This window comes from Elgaria multicarinata, chromosome 10 (genome assembly GCF_023053635.1).
Source record: "Elgaria multicarinata webbii isolate HBS135686 ecotype San Diego chromosome 10, rElgMul1.1.pri, whole genome shotgun sequence".
NCBI lineage: Eukaryota > Metazoa > Chordata > Lepidosauria > Squamata > Anguidae > Elgaria > Elgaria multicarinata.
Window position 1 is genome coordinate 34,712,493 of NC_086180.1, and position 17,586 is coordinate 34,730,078.

At 39.1% G+C, this 17,586-nt stretch overlaps 1 protein-coding gene, 1 long non-coding RNA gene and 1 other non-coding gene across 3 annotated transcripts in view; 2 read left to right on the top strand and 1 right to left on the bottom strand.

The window, feature by feature from the left end:
- The first annotated feature begins 3,697 nt into the window (after positions 1 to 3,697).
- Positions 3,698 to 5,937, top strand: LOC134404650 (uncharacterized). Its single transcript, XR_010025894.1, has 2 exons — positions 3,698 to 4,008; positions 5,204 to 5,937. It is a non-coding gene; the product is annotated as an uncharacterized LOC134404650 (long non-coding RNA).
- LOC134405220 (small nucleolar RNA SNORA24) lies at positions 4,212 to 4,345 on the top strand. Its single transcript, XR_010025947.1, has one exon. It is a non-coding gene; the product is annotated as a small nucleolar RNA SNORA24 (small nucleolar RNA).
- Positions 5,938 to 8,477: 2,540 nt separating the features above from the next.
- The window catches only part of PRSS12 (serine protease 12), an 84,377-nt gene continuing 75,268 nt past the window's right edge, over positions 8,478 to 17,586 (bottom strand). The window contains exons 12-13 of the mRNA XM_063136105.1: positions 12,621 to 12,901; positions 8,478 to 9,184 (exon numbers count right to left, since the gene is read on the bottom strand). Coding sequence (XP_062992175.1) covers positions 8,877 to 9,184; positions 12,621 to 12,901 — 589 coding nt within the window. The 3' untranslated portion in view covers positions 8,478 to 8,876. The remainder of the gene's footprint in view (positions 9,185 to 12,620; positions 12,902 to 17,586) is intronic.

Consider the following 17,586-nt stretch of genomic DNA (forward strand, 5'->3'; position numbering starts at 1 on the left):
GATAGTCCCCATGGTGGGAGGTTTTGAATTTCGAAGTCAAGGGTGGAAGACCACCAAACCCCCAGTAAAATTTTGTGAACCAGGCAGGCTGATTGCATAAGAAAAGCCTAGTCTGGAAGCACCCTTTGAGACTTCTGGTTTCTGGCCATTGAAGGTTTGACAGTCACATTACATGGTGATCAAAGTAGGATCCTCTTTAAGTAGTTCAGGGCACAATCCTATGCATATTTAGATAGAAAAAATCCTACAAAGCCCTACAGAAATCCTACAACTTGCCCACCCCGGCTTAGGGCGCAAACATGCATAGAATTGCAACCTAAGCCAGCGATGTGCGATTTGTGGTGCTCTAGATATTTTAGCATACAATTCAGCTGCATCAGCAGAACACAGATAACAGATGAGGGATGATGGGAATTGTAGGCCAAAATGTCTAGAAGGCCACAAGCTGCCCTGGACCGTTAAGCTTTTTTCCTCCATGCACAGAATCATTCATTCTAAGCCTATGTGAAATGTGTGTGAGAAACATGTCCTGAAAATCAGCTGTAGTATAAGTTAAAAGCAGAACTCAAGACTCAGCTAAGGCTGACTGGCAGAGCCATTCCACGAATGCAGAAAAGTCATGAGTACAAACAATTTAAGATAGTCATGCTAGTATATTCCTTGTCATTCAAAATACATATTAAAGCAGCCAACCCATCTGTTTGAAGATCAATCTATGACCTAGCATTCAACAACACCTGTACTCACTGAATCCCAAGTGGATTAGCAAGACCTAATGGGGTTACCATGGACTTACTCCAAATGATTCTAAAAGCAAAATTAAATACCTTGCATAGATTGCCACAAAATAACAAAACACTTTACAATTTGTTAAACAATTATATATTTTACATATGTAATCACAAAGATAATAGCAGGACTGCAGTGATGACAAATAAGGACTTGAGCCTTTAACATGAGTCCATGTTTACACTGTAGTGCTTCCAATACCAATTGTAATGAAAGCAGATACTGAAACTGTCTTTCCTGCTTACCAACTTCAAATAGCCCCTACAATATATAAAAATCAGTTGTTTTGGGGTCACATTCCATCAGTTTGTAAAGCATCCTTTTTGGATTTAGAGATATATAAATACTGCACAAATTTCTAAAAAAGAGTTTAGATTGATTTATGCATCAAATATCAAACTCATTTGTTCTGAGATGCAAAAAGTGTGGCATCTGAACAATGCTTCCAGACAGAGGGCTCTTAGTGCTACCAATCAAAAGGCATTATGAAGCCATCCCATCTTTTCCTTAATAGATTTTTAGTTGTAAGAAAAAATATGGACGAACTAGCTAGAACAAACGGGAGAGTTACAAATTGAAGATTACATCTTTTGTTGTTTATTCGTTCAGTCGCTTCCAACTCTTCATGACTTCATGAACCAGCCCACGCCAGAGCTTTCTGTCAGCCGTCGCCACCCCTAGCTCCCCCAAGGTCGAGTCTGTCATCTCCAGAATATCAACCATCCATCTTGCCTGGACCCCCTGTAAAATTCCATGAACAAGGCAGGTTGACTGCAAAATAAAATTCTTATGTGGAAGCACCCAAAGTTATTATCGGTCCACTTCACATGTCACAACAACCCGGGGGGGGGGGGGGGGGTTAAACAAAAAAACCTGTTATTGTAAATGACTCCCTGGATTGTTTAACGTGCATGAACCACGAATTCTGGGTTGGTGGGCAAGTGACAACCCAGAATTAAACTGTAGCATATATATTCCATATATGAAATGCAATAGTGATTGTAAACAGTACTGCCTTTACTTACACAATGGTCTGGTTCAAACATCACAACAGCCCAAGTTGTTGTTTTTTTAAACCCTGGGTTATTTAGCCCCTACTACTTGGAGTGCGAGCAATCAGGCTCGGGGAAGCCAGCATGCTTACTAGTTCTCTCAGTTCACAACAACCCAGGTTTTTTTAAAAAAAACAAAAAAAACATGGGTTGTTGTGATGTGCAAACCCAGTCATTGTGAAGTTATTAAACGCATTACTATTTACCATCACTATTGCATTCCATAGATGGAACATATATGCTTTTATATAATTTTTTTTTAACTTTTTCCCCACATAGCTGGTCAAACCTATGCAACAAAAGCACCACCCAGTGGCCAGATTGATTTGTACACCACAGCATTTGCTTCCTTCCACTTCTAGAGTTTGCTGAACACAGTAGATTAAATGGAGAAGCATTCACTAATCACTATTGTTGATTTGTTTGAGTTTATACAATATTCTAAAGGTTTGGGACTGTGTCTTTTTTAAAACTGATGAGTATATGTTTAATACTACAGTTTTATGGATATTCATACTTCTTCACATATGCTTACATTACACACAGTCTATATTATATTTTCTCCTAACTACAAAACTACTGCATGATTCACTGGACCACCTTTCCTTGTAAAAACGAGGAATCGTTTTTTTAAATTTATTCTTAAGAAAACTAGTTTGGCAACTCACAACTACTTAGAATAGAAATCTGAAAACTATGGAGAAAAAGTAAAGAAAACAAACTCAAAAGACACCTATTGCCATGAAATAATTTGGGAAAATACCTTCCCACTCAATGTCACTTGTTACTAATTACTAAAGCAAAAGATCTATTTAGCAAGTAGAAAATGTAAGGAAGCCTTGCCACTTGAAAAAGCAAATGCTAACCTCTATAGTAAAGAGGTTTACTATAAAACCTCTATACTGTTAGTTTTACCCTACCCTGTGCCTGTTTTCCCTACCCAGTGCCTGTTTGCATTCCCTTCCCCTCCTTATTGCTTTACTATGATTTTAGTAGAATGTAAGCCTATGCGGCAGGGTCTTGCTATTCACTGTTTTACGCTGTACAGCACCATGTACATTGATGGTGCTATATAAATAAATAATAATAATAATACCACACATCAGAATGTGTAGCTTGGTGGGAGGGATCACATCACACCATCAGTAGTAGTATCCCATCTTTTCCCCAATACTGGCATTCAAGGCGGCTTTACAAAACTGAAACAAACATATAAATAGAAACATACAAAAGTTATGTTTCTTTTGTTACAGTTACATGGCCAGACCAGTACCATCCAGATACAGAAGGAAATTATGGACAAACAAGGAGAAAACCTAAGATTTACAAAGGAGGCAGAGGGACTAAGAAGAAGGCTCTTATGAATGAATTCCTGTGGAAGTGGGCATGGCTGGCTACCTGAACAGGAGCACTCTATACTGCAACTTTTTGTTGCAAGTCCCACTTGTAAATACTAATACCATACACATACACTGAGTTATGACAATATAGCCAAATAGGACTTTGAGAAACAACAGGAAAGTATCAGTGTACTTATGCAAACCCCAACATTTGCAACACAAAAGGGGGATTAAGGGGGGGACTAAAGGGAAAACCCTCCAAAAACACAACAGTCCAATGAGGACTGAGCATGCCCAGTAGCCATAGGATTCTGAGTGCGAGACCGACAAACGGGGAACGAAGGAAGTATGACATCCCACACTACTTCCGGCGGATGAAGGAAGAGCAGGAGCGCGCGGGAGGCACCAGCGGCCCGGCCTCTTCTTCAATGCCCGCGACGGGGCGGGGCGTTTCTTCCGCTATAAAAGCGCTCACGCGGGGGGCGCTTCTTTCTTTTCAATTGCGCCTCTGGGAGGGTGTGAGGGTCGGGGCGCTGCCTAAAGCTTGTGAATAATCGTGGTTTTATCGGCGTGTTAGTACTCCGCTAGCTTACGGTTAATTATCTGCTTTCGCCGGAGAGTCTCCTCCTCGCTCTACGGGCTTCAGAAAGCCGCTCAAGTTCTGAGCGGCTTTCTGAGGCGTTTAGAGCGAGGCGCGGCTGCCGCGCATGCGCTTTGTGAGGTAAAAAAAAATGTAGAGAGAGGAGAAGGAAAAAATCCTGTCAGAGAGACGACGAAAATCAGTTTGGGCGTTCGGGAGATGGGAGGCGCCCGGCGAGGAATCTCAGGTAAGAGCCTATGAAGGGAGGTGAAGCCCACAGAAATTGGGAGGAAGAGAAGGGGGTTGGGGGAGGAAATAACTGCATTTCCGCGTCATTTCGAAGCATGGTGGCGCGAGCCGAGCAAACGGTCGCTTGTCGGGGGGGGGGGGCGCTTTGGTCCGCCATCTTGTGCCCTGTGGGCGGCGCGCGTGCGCCGTGGGGAGAACAACCTCCATGCTTCCATGGGACCTGCTAGTGTGGCAGCCTCCCTTCCTACTCATGGTAGAACAAACGTCAACTTGCTTTGGCATAGCTCCCCCACCATTACATTGGGGAGAGTTTCTGACTTGGGCAAGTAACATGTTCGTTTTGCACGGCACCACGGGGGGATTTGAAGGGCTGGGTGGAGAGAAGCCGGCCTTAAAAGCTCCCTCGGAAGCATTTTTCCTATGCACTCTGATAAATGTTCAAACGTCCTGGGTTTATTTCAATCTTAGACCTTCCTAGAGTAGATCCATTGAAATGAATTCATGACCAACTTGATTCCCCTTCATTCAGTGGGTCTTCTCTAAGTTGGGCTAACATTGGAAGCAACCCTTCATAACTTAAACGCCTGTGGTTTCTGAGGTTAAACAAAGCAAGCTAAAACTATACATAGGTTCGGGTATATTGATAGCAATGTGCTGAAAGCACTTCATATATGTAAATGTGGAAACTGGTCTTTTTAAAATTTACTTGGAATTACTCTTATGGCAGAGATTTGCCAAGAGCATTGGTACAAAGTTCTAAAAGCCCCCATTAGAACCAGCACATTGAATGGCAGTGTGCCTTAAAGTTTATTTTTTATTTAATTTATTTATTGCACCTCCCAACAGCCAAAGCTCCCTGGGCGGTTCACAAAAACTAAAACCATTCAAAGTATAAAACACAGCTTAAAAGATAATTGAGAAGGCTTGTGTGCTGTGTTTAATTAGTATACTGGCATGTCTGATGTTTGGAAAGCTGTTTGGCCCTTGATTATCACCACTATCAATACTGCTTATATAATGACATTAAAAGATAGTTAATGTATTGAAGTATTCTAGTACTACTTTTAAGTCAGTGTGAAGCACCATGGAATAGATTGATTGAGGAAAAATGTGTGCCCTAGTCCAATCATGAGTTGCAGTAACAAATCTTGGGCTGTAAAACTTACTGTTCTATTTTTTTTTAATTTTTGCAGGGTATCCTGTGCTTGCAGTTTTGGGTTTGAAGATGTGTATTACACAATACAGCAACCATACCTTTCTCTGAACATGTGCCTATCTTAACAGGATAGCTGGAAATCAACCTATTCAGTGGTGAGATGCTGTAGTGGCTACGAGCTCTTGTCAAAAATCTAGCTCAAGGGTGGGGAAACTTGGACCCATAGAGGACCTGATCCCTGCTGGCTTATTTCTGACAAGCAATTAGAGATAAGGAGTTTCCCCTCCTCCTTTCCATACTATACTGAAGCTTTTTAAAAGTCTCAGTTGGACCAATGGAGGCTTATAAAAAGCCTGATTTCAGGCAGTTGCTTTGGGGGCCCACACTAGCTCTGGGGTGGTCCCACTCACTTTGGGTGCAGCCCCATTCACTGCTGGTGAATGGTTTTAAACCCCAACATGCGTTCTCAGCCAATTAGTCCCTTGGGCCCCAAAAAAATCTCCACCCTAGTAGCAATCAACACATAAATAACTCAAGTGGATGAATCAGGTATTTGATAAAGTTACTTTAAATAAATCCATGGATACAACTGAGTGCAGTTTAAGTAACTGAATTTTCTGCTTATTCTACTTGGAGCTGTAAAGGCAGTTAAAGAGTCCTTTAACTGCTGTTGAATAATTTGTGGAAATGGTCTCCAATTTATTGGCTTACTATGTATGTATATTCCTTTATGCTGAGGCTTTGATATATTAAAATACTAATGAAATACTTCTTACTCTGTATTATTTTTGTAGATATAAAGCTCAGTGTGTGTGATTATTTACTGTTTTCTCAATTCAGTTTATTGGAGCTGAATGGGGAAAGGTTTTTTGGGCCACATAGAAAAGTTATGTTTACTTATAAATGCAGCTTAGTGGTTCACCAAGAGGAAGGAACTCCATAATTGGAAGGTGGAGGTATCCAAGAGTGTCACTGATATCTAATTTGGGCTGAGATCTCTTCTGCACTTGCCTGGGGACTCTCGAGAAAATATGAATGAATTAGGCTGTAGCTTTTTGTCATACAAAATGTGTTGGAAAGGAATAGAACAGTTTAAATGGCAAATATGCTAAAAGCACAATTTAGATTGTAACAAGTGTTACATGATCATGTCAAGAGTAGTTAATGTTAGCTTGTTCTTGTCAACCCTGTTACTGCTTTGTTTGGTAAAAGCTGTCTTGTTGCCAAGTGCCTGAGACAGCTCCATCTTGAGTATCTAGCAGTGGAGTCCCTCATTAGCTCCCAGAAAGTAGAAAAAACTTCCATCAACTTCCATGCCGTGCTGTAATGACTTGTAACTAAGGACCCAACTATATGCAACATTAGATGGTTTTCCCTTGTGTACAGGATTCCCTCCATCTCTTGAAATAATCAGTGTGAGGGTTTGATCCAGATTGCTTCCACGGGCTGATGGCGTTGACACCCAAAACATCTGGAGGATGTTGGGAAAACAAGCTTAGGTTGAGTTGCAATAGAGTATAAAGTACAAAAGCTTTATTTTTACTTTGTACACCACCATGTGCATTGATAAGTGTTATATAAATTAATAATAGCATTGGTTTTGAGAGTACTGGTGTTCTGGGAGGCAGTTTTAGGCCATGTGCAGGGATGTATCTAAGTGGAGAGAAATTGGCTGCAGTGTCTAGAAAATATAGATCAAATTCTACTTTATCCACTAGGGGGTGGTATTCGCATTTCCTACAAAATTGCATGTTCTCTGTATAGAAACCAGGAAGCATTCCAGATCCATTAAAATCCTCACTCAGATCATAAAAATTTACATAATAGATAATTGTATGCATTAGTAGGTGTTCATGATGTTCTGACTGATAACTTTATTCATTTCCAGTTGTACCTATCTCATGTAGAAATGGCCAGGAGGAAGTCTGAATAAAACCTTAGGCACATATGGGTCTCATAAAAGACAAATTATTACTGCTGGGAAACCCAGCTCTTCTAAGCTTACACAATTTACACTGGGAGAGCAAGAATTTCCTTGGTATAACTTCAAAGGAACATGCAGGAAAATGGCCACAGTTCTATAGCTACCTATTAGTGGTTCTTGTTGTATTTTAACTGACCAAAGATTGGGGGCAGTAAAGAGATTTGCAACGAAAAGCTTTGTAGGTGAGCATCCTTTTTTCATTTGATCCAGCATTTGATAGAAAGTTGGTTAGAACTTGTGTAATGAGGCCCGGCGTAAGGACAAAGTATATCACATGGCAGATACAACAAACCAAATAGTATGAATACTGTCAGTAAGTGGCACACAAGTTTACATTGTATGGCTTCTCTGATCAAAATGTAAATCACCAGAAGTCAGCTCTGTTAATAGATAAATCTTTGTTAAGGTTTTAAATTCCCCCTTCCCTGGGTATATTAAAAGTAGAAATGAATCAACGTAGCAAGTTTAGATTTTATTAAAGAAGTACTTAGTTTCATGAAGTTAAAACATGCCAGCCTCATGGGTACAAAGTTGCAGAAAACCTATATAAATACTGGAAACACCCAATTTTACACATTTCAAGTTGGGCATAGCCTGTTGCTGCATTAGTATACTTTGGTCATTGTGAAAAGAGGCCAAATATTAAAATAGATTTTATACTATTCAAATGAGCATTGCAACATCTAAAGCAATACATGAAAAGCATACTTGACATGTGTACAAGCATCCAAGGCCAACACCATTGTAACAAATTACTGAGTAAAAGGTAGACACCATTACTAGTGGTTGCACCTGTACTTCAAATGTACATAAACAATATACAGAACTAGCACATATTGCCCTGCTGGCAGCTATTGCTACGTCTTTTAAAACATTGTTCAAAATTCAGTTGCAAAAAAGAAACCTAAACTTTAAATGGTCTTGTAGATAAACCTACATAAAATTTATAAATAATTTGCAGTTTCCTATTTTGCAATTTAAAGAAACTACTGGCATAGTGACATTTATTAGACTAGTTCATTAAAAGCCAGATCCTTTGTACAGCAGGTAGCTTTATAACAATTGCCTTTAAAATTGCCAATAAGCAAATGCGTAATGGTAGATTTGTTAAGGTTATGCTCCTGCCTTTGCCAACTACATATTTTTTAAGGAATGGATAATTGTGACAAAATATGCTTCTGATTTTTGCATGATAAATTGTTTCAACTGTCTCTAAAATTATGCAGTGGGATCCAGAAGAAGTTTAAGTTGTCTAAAGGGATGAAACAGTAACCCGGTTCACACGTCATGACTACCTATGGGTTGTTTAAGCCATACGTAGTCATGACTGCAGGGGAATTTTTCTCCCTCAAAAATTCAAAATGCTAGGTTTAGACATCACAGGGAACAATACAGAAACATACTTGGATTGTTTAGCAAAGAGGAAGGGGGTGAGTGGTTGTTCATGACTACCCATATTTTAAACAATCCATGGGTAGTTCATGTTTATGATATACTTGATTTGTGCAACTTTAATCTGTGCTATTTGTTTGTGGGTTTCATCTATAGAGGGGGCCCTAAAGAAGTGTGCTTACCCTACCCCCACTTTGAATGTAAGAGTTATGAGTCCAAGACAACAATACTTCATGGCAAAACACCTTAATATCCTATACATACAGATAAAATGTGTGTGTCATCCACAGTGTATCCCAGCTTTGTATTGAGAGGACAGTGGGGCTGGGAATAGTCATAGTTTGGTCATGCTTCTTATCCAAGGTACAAAGGAAGAAACTTTGGTATAGACACCAGGAGAGTCTTTGACTCCACAGCCATAACCCCAGGAGGTTACCCCATACACAACCCAGCTTTCTCCTGGGCGTTCGCACATCAGTGGTCCACCACTGTCTCCCTGGCAGCTGTCCACACGTTTTTGCTCTTGGAGGCTGCCAGCACAGAGCATCCTCCCTGTGAACCTTGTCCGATAGCGTTCTTCACAAATTCTCTTAGGAAGTAGGGGAATGGAAGCTTGTTGTAACGTTTTTGAATAGGCTCTTCCTATGGGGGAAAAATACTGGAATCAAATATTTTAATTCCTTATTAAAATTTTTGTATCCCTCCCTATTATCACTGGGATCTTAGGATGGTATATTTAAACATAAATAATTTACACAGCTAAAATGTATTAAATCGTTAACAAATTAAAACGTATAATTTTTTTAAAAGCTTTAAAACAATTAAAACTGTAACCATGGGGAATTTAGCCCTTGAAGGCTTTGATAAAAAGCCATGTTTTAACTGAATGTGAAGTTTGTGCTTAGAGTTAAATTCTTTTGTTTTACCAGACAATATTACAGTATTAATACAGATGCATGCAAAAAGTTCACCAATAAATCATTTGTGTGTACATTATCATACTAGCTACATGAGCTGCATTTGGTGTAATGCAGAATTAATGATGCTTGAATAAATCAGTGCTCACCAAAGTTTGAAAAGCAGCCATGCCCATGACATTGTAAACTTTGGAACTCTATGTTTTTCTGGCACTCGGGTCTTCCTACACGAACACAAACTGAGGTGTACCTTAACAGCCTTCCACTATCTCAAACCCAATATGCTGCGATGTACATTAAAAACTTTTACAGGATAGTACCATTCCCACATGGGCATTCAGATCACGTTACTGGAATTCTGCATTCTTACTGTCATTTGTAAACCTCCCAGAGAGCAGGAAGTGCCAAATATGAATAAACCCATGAAGAAATAAATTGGCTACACTGATCAAATTGTGTATGGTGTTGCTACGGCAGAATTAGTGCAATACCTGCAGGATACATATATCTGCAGCAATGTATCACCCAAGTTAATAAAACTTACTAAGGTGGTTGCTCAGCACTTGTCCAAGAAAGGAGCAGAGACTGAAATTGTCAACAGGATATTACTGAAGGAACAGTTGATTTCATTTGTTCCTGAACTCTGCAAACAAATTTGTTTGGGAAATTATTCTAAGCTTTGAAGAATATGTTGGCAATGCAATTAAAGATGCCTGTGCTGTCAATGGATTCAGTAATGGAATGTGCTTGGGATGCATGGTTGCTATTTTATGAAGAGACCTGTTCAATGAATTCCTGTAATTTTGTAGCTCCCTCACTACAGATTTCATTGCTTGCAATTCATTATTTGCAGAATTGTTCAACTTTGTGCAAATGGTAATTCCCAAAATTACTGACCCAAACCATGGACACACTGCTGCATTGTCAATTGCTCAACTGATTAAGTGCAATAGTGTAAAATGGGACAGAAGATCCAACTGTGAAAGAATGAGTCACCTCATTGACAGGGAAATCCCACTTCGCCTGTGAAAGGAAACCACTGGTTTTCTTTTGGGGTTGAAAGCAGAACAGCAATGCACATCCAATGCCCTTGCAACCCTCAAGGTCCAGATCGACAAAAAAATTGCATGAGGTGTTTTAAAAGTGAAATGTTCCAACAAGTATGTAAGTCCTTGAATTTGCAGCATTGAAAGAACTCACTTGAATCACTGTAATGCTATATTTTCTTCTAAAGTGAATGGCAGCATTGTTGATTTAAACATTCTGAATGTGTTTTGTGTAAACTCGTGTATTTCATTGTATTGAATTAAAATGCAGATTCCTTTTGATCTAGAAGTGCTAATCTAAGAAATAGTACACTAACCTAATATCTTACAGATTGCTCCTCATACTGAATAAACTGAGAGACATCTGTTCATACTATTAGATGTTAATGAAGGTAAGAAGAGAGCAAGCATTGGCAACCCCCTTTTTTTCTTTGCCAACTTGAATGAAGAACAAAAATCATGAACCTAGTATAACAAAGTTTAATGCTGCTGAAACGCAGAGCCAATTTTGTAGAGGAAACTCCCATTCACACGCAAAAACATCTGGCATGACTTTTATAGCAAAATTGAAGTGTAGGTGCTTTACGATCTTAAGCATTTCAAAGGTATGTTTTTTCTTCTGGTTACTTTATTTATTACATGTTTATACCGTCCAATAGCCGAAGCGCTCTAGTTAGTTACTAAACCGGAGAAATGGAATATGCAATGGAAGCATGAAGTAAAGCCAAAATGCAGTGAACTCTACTAGGACCAAATCCCTCTCTTGATACTACTATAATTTGCCATTAGAGTCAAGAGTAATTGCAGGTCTTACCCCAGATTTCAAAAGGAGGCTAAAGAGAGGGAAGGATGTACCATACTGAATAAAATGCACAAGAGAGAGTGAGTGAGTACTGGAAAGAAATGAAGAAAACAGAAGAGCAGCAGCAAAACATTAAAATGCATTGATCACACTGTTATGTAAAAATAACATGGAAATTTGAACATTGCATATGTCAGAAGAGAGGTACTACGATCAAAAATGGAATTGAAAAATAGAAACTCTCCAAAGGTAAAAATGACTTTGATCCTAACTTCTGCGAGATGAAGCCTGCTGGCAACCCAGGGCTTTCCCAACTTCCCCTTACTGCTGCAGCCCTGCAGCCTCCCATGAGGATTGGGGGGCCCTTCTGGCATAGGATAGGGTGTGCAACCTGAAGGGGAAATTAGGGACCGCCCCTTTCATGAGCAGAAATGCCTTCAGTGTTAAGAAACAGCCAAAACTTCTCAAAAATATAACCTTCCCAACTCTTTTACGTTTTGATACTTCAGTCCTACCAGGGAATATTGACTTTGCATGTTAAAAGGCAGCCAACAATGCTTCAGGAAGAAATTGTAGCTTAGGGGAGTGATTATCAGTGGGAAATGAATTCCCCCTGCCCAAAATCTGATTGCTGTCATTAATTAAAAATGGAAAAACTGAAACATGATGATTCAGATATGCATATAATGTGTCTAGTTTGATCCTAAAGGAAATTAATAATAATAATAATAATAATAATAATAATAATAATACTGCAACCTGACTAACTTTCTAGAGAAAATAAATACTCCCAAAAAGAACAAAACCACAATATAATAAATGGAACATTAAAACCAATGGAGGGGCACAAAGGGACACAAATCCTAACGAGGCACAGCAGCTGGCAACAAAAGAAAGGCCTTTTCAGTGGTGGCACCCTGTCTCTGGAACGCACTCCCTAAAGAGGATCACCTGGTGCCTAGATTGTGGTCTGTTCAGTGCCTGGTGAAGACTTTTTTGTTCTCCCATACCAATCCAATCGGAGAGGCGGGCAAGAAATATTTTTTTAAAATTATTATTATTATTACCTTTTGAAGGCCTTTAGATATTTGCATTATTTTATTTTTGTACTGGTTTTACTTTGGTTTTATTATCTGCTACGTTGTTTTTACAGCTTCCTTTTTATTTTGGTTATTATTATTATTATTATTATTATTATTATTATTAGTGATTTGTATTTCATGTTCTTAATTTACCTGTACACCATCCAGGAAACTTTGCTTACTAGTCAGTCTAAAAGTGTAATAAATATGTAGATAAATATACACTCTCACCTGTGTCACCCCAGCCAGTAATGTAACAATTCGGAGCAGTTTTCTGTGGCCTCTCTCGCTTTACTGGCAAGCAGGCAGGTAAGACATGAGTGCTAAACCGGGCACACTGTTCTTCAGGTCCTTGCAGTCTCACTAGTGCAATGTCATAGTCACTGCTGTCAGGCCTATATTCTTTGTGCTGTACAATCTCTTGTACTCCAATTTCTTCCTCATACTCCTCGGGTACCAAAGTGTGGTAGTCTCCAACACGTACCACATAGTTCCGAGTGTTGTTTCCATACCTAAAAATATATTAAAAACTTAACAGACAGAACGTGTTATTTTTGTAATAGCACGAATGAAAATACTAGGGCAGATGGCAGGGGTTTTAATTGTTATGCTCTTAGACACTGCTACATACATCAGACATTTTCCAGACATTTCCAAACTCAAGAATCCCAGTTCAATAGCAAACAGAAATATATGTATGTATGTACCGGTATGTATGGCACCAGACTACCATCAGTCTGCCATCTGTGACCAGATATTCTCCAGTAAGACACCCCAGGGAAATTTCATCAAAGATACAAGATTTGTGCAAGTAATTTGTTTGTTCTAAAACGGAAACCTCTACAATTTGGTGATAGTTTAAATTACATTAAGCATATTAATCCAGAAAAGTATGGGGCAATTCATTTATTCAGTATAGTTTGTTTTTACAAAAGGGGAAATTGTTTTACAGGGTGAAAGAATTTACCCATGAAACAATGCATTATATTTTTCAGAGTTTTCATGTTATGAGTGTGCTCTAACACTGAAGAATAAAATAAATGAATGGAGAAACACATGCCAGCAGAACCTCTTTTCCAATACTAATATTTTGCATAATTCTCTCAAATCCCATTATATTTCCTTTATGTCTGGAACTTTAAAGATGTAGCTGACTTTAAATAATAAAAGTCTGGGCAAAGTAAACAAAGAAACCAAAAAATCCTGACCCCATGTAATCATGGAGATTTTTCTCCGAAACAATATATTTTAATTATCTTCTTTTTTTTTTAAAGTAAACACAGACTATTTATCCTCTTAGGTTTTTCATTAACCTTTTATTACAGGGTGAGCTTTAACTTCTTTCATATTTTCCAGGAACTCATTTTAAAATTATCTATTCTGTTAGTCAAAATATGTAACAGAATCTTCCTAACTGACCACCGAAAATATTTCACCATTAGCTGTCGACCCAAAAGCATTAATTATGAAAACAAGCATGGTATTTCAAATAAAACGGGGTTTCATGAATTATGTGAACTATTTTGGAAAATGGCCCATGAATACAATTTATTGGCTGACAGTACTTTTAAATTGCAGCTTAAACTACCCTCAGAATTGAAATCATGGGAAATTATGAAGGAACACAATACTGGGACACAAACAGCACTAGATGGGAGGAGTCAGGGAGACAGTCAAGGGAACTAAGGACTTCTAAAATTATCATTTCATGATGATTAACATTTCTTTACACAATATGCTCACAAAAGGAAATCATCTTGAGTCAATCAAGAAGTTGATTTACCTATTTGGGACTCATATTTGTTGTTCTACTAAGCCTTCCCCAACCTAGTGCCCTCTAGATATGTTGGACTACAGTTCCCATCATCTTCAGCCAGCCTGGCCAGCTACACACCCAGATGTGTAGTGCAGCACTGCAGGTTGGGGAAGACTGCACTATAATATTAGAAGGAAGGGGACCAATTGCCTCTTTTGCAGGAATTTATCTGGCTTCTAATATTCTCACTTTTCTCTGTGATAGGCCACTATTTAGAAACCTTTGCTTTCAATTATTTTTTCACAATCCAATGACAATTTTGAGAGTGATTCATTAGTAAACAACGTATCATTTTCACTCAAATCCCTCATAAAAAAATAAAATGATCTGCTTTTCTTTGAAAGGCCCAGTGATTTTAGTGGAAAGATGAGCAGACTTTAGACATTTGATATGTACTGTGGTTCTAAAGGAGATTCTATCAGCCCTTAATTGGTTTCTGGGGCGTGTGAGTCATGCCACTGAAATTTCCAGTCTCATCTGACATCAGCAACACTCCTAAATTCTGCATCAAAATGGATCATCTGTCAAGATTTCTTTGCCTGCTGCCTGTCACTAATACTGATCACTTCCTGTTTTGAACATGATCGTACAAAACCTCAGGGTTGTGTACGAGGTTCTCCCACTATTTTATCCTCACAACAAATCTGTAACATAAGACAGGCTGAAACACAATGATTCACAGACAAATGCACAATAATGGAACATGCAGTGCTTCTATCTATATGTGTTGTACAGACTATTGTACTGTCATGTTTCATAATTCCGTAATGAAATATAAATCTCTGGCTAAACCCCATCTGTGAGCCTAAAATAAGGAGCCCCTGGGTCTCTGTTAGCAAGAGATGCATCTAGAAATGATATTTGATTCCGATGCTTCTAATGCAATTCTAGACATCCCAATCATTTTTGTTACAAAACTATGTTGGCTGTGACAAAACAAGCCAAGAAATAGTTTCATGTCAACAGTGACATGAATAAGTTGTAAGTACTAAGGAAATGTGTTTTCCAGTGACCTCAGCCTAGAGTCCTGGCATAATTCTCTTCTAAGTACCCCACCTTCTGAATGACTGGGAGACATCTTTGACTTCATTTAGTAATGTCATAAATCAATCACAACTGACTTGCTAGAACATGACACTAACTGCAAGGAGATGGCTTGTCTCTCTTCCAGCGCTATATGCATATTTGCTTTTATCTTTTTAAAAGGATAAGTGGTAGAAGATTTTCTGTAGTAATGTATAGCATACACAGGGCTAGATGAACCATTAGATTAATTAGTACCATTAGTACATAATGCAGCAAAGAGTCCCATTGAAAATGCCTCTGTATGGACAAGTAAACCCATCCTGCTTCCTATTCTGGCTGAAATAAAGTTTCCCATGTCAGGCTGCACTGGCAAGTATCTCCCCATAAAACTAAGAGATAGAGCTGGTTTGCACAGTCATCATGGGTTAAACAAGCCACAATATCATCCAAATCCAGGAGGCATGGCTTTGTAACCTACAATAACCATTGGGTTATTTGAGGATTGTTTTCCCCTCCTACAAGCCTGGGTTCAGATGACATGACAAGCCATGCCCAAGCAGGTGATTAGGGAAATGGCACCCTTTTCATACAACATGCTAAGCCATGGTGGTTAAACATTTTAAGCTAAACATGATTTAGTGTGCAGTGTGAATCCATTCCTAATCATGGTGACTTCATAACCATGTTTTAAACACGCTCACTAACCATTTGACGCAAAAGGGTTAGTGGCCTAACCATGGCTTAGTGTGTTGTCTGAACTGGCCCATTGTGCCTTGTTTAACCCATAGTGATCAGGCAACCCAGGTCATAGTTACCATTTTCTTAACTTGAAGAAAGTGTAAAACACAGGGAGCCTCATATAAAGCATACAGAAACAAAATATCTACGTTCTGTATAATAGATTTTAAGTGAGATTACTAGCAAAGAATAAGAGAATTCTCTTAGTGGGGTTGTTTGCACAACACATTTGCACGGCTGTGTGCAGGACACGTGTGCCTGCCATTTTGAATATGCATCTCCTGTTTGGGGGTTGTTGTGTTGTGAGTTATACGAGGGTATGTTTAAGGGTTAAACAGCTTGCCGGGTTTGCACGGCATGACAAGCCCTGAGTGCAGATTGCATATGTTATCTGACACCCGCAGGAATCATGAGTTAAATAACCCACAATGAGCCAAGTTGTGTTGTCAGAAACTGGTCTCTGTGTATCTGTATGCTTGTTACATACAAACAATAGCATGTAACAACTACAGGTTGGGGGAGGGGGAACTGACTTGGCAGCAGTACATGTGAAAAAGCCCTAGATGTATAATGGATCAAAAGATGAATATGAGCCAGCTAAGAAAGCTAATGCAATCTTGTGCTGCATTAACAAAAACATAGTGTCCAGAGCATGGGAAGCAATATATATATTCTATACCGCAAGCTGTATTTGGAGTACTGTATCCAGTTGTGGGTTCCCCATTTTAACTAGGGCATTGTCAAGCTGGAGTATACTGAGAGAAGGGAAGCAAGATGATGATGAGCCTGGAAACCAAGTGCTATCAGGAACAGTTAAAAAAGATGGATATGTCTAGTCTGGAGAAGAACAGATCTGGAGATATGATAGCAGTCTTCAAATATCTGAAAAGTTGTCGTGCAGAAGATGAAACAGACTTGTTTTCTGTTACTCCAGAGGGCAGAATTATAACCAATAGGTGGAAACTGCAGGGAAGCAGATTTCAGCAAAACATTAGGAGAAATTGCCTAACCGTGAGAGCTGTTTAGCCGTGGAACAGATTGCTCAGGAACTGGTGAGTTCTCCATCACTGGGGTTATTTAAGCTGAGGCTGGATGGCCATCTGTCAGGGATGCTGTCACTACATCCTGCAGTGAAGAGCAGTGCAATGCTTGCATTAAGCAGGAAGTTGGACTAGATGGATCTCCAGGTCCCTTCCAGCTCCATGATTCTATGACTCAAGTGCTGCAGAGTTGTGGCATCTTGGAATATGGGTTCCCCACACCTCCTAAGTACCACAATAAGGATGGGATTCAATAGTATATATATTTTTCTACTATGGGTCCTAGCTAAGGTGCTTTCTCTCCGTGTAACACTGTGAATCAGCTTCATAGGCTAGGAAATAAGAAATAGTGCATTTATTACTTTGTAGTGAACTCCAATTGGCTTGGTCAAAAAAGCTGAAAGGTAAGGGCTGTAAGATATTTTATGTGTTCTCCCTTTACTTTGCAGCAGATTACTTACAGAGCAGATGTAATATCTAGAATATAAAAAGCATCCTGACATGGGAATAGATCAGGTTTCCAGCCAAATGTTTTTCCTCCAGTGTCACCTCTTCAGAGGGGTGAGATTATATACTA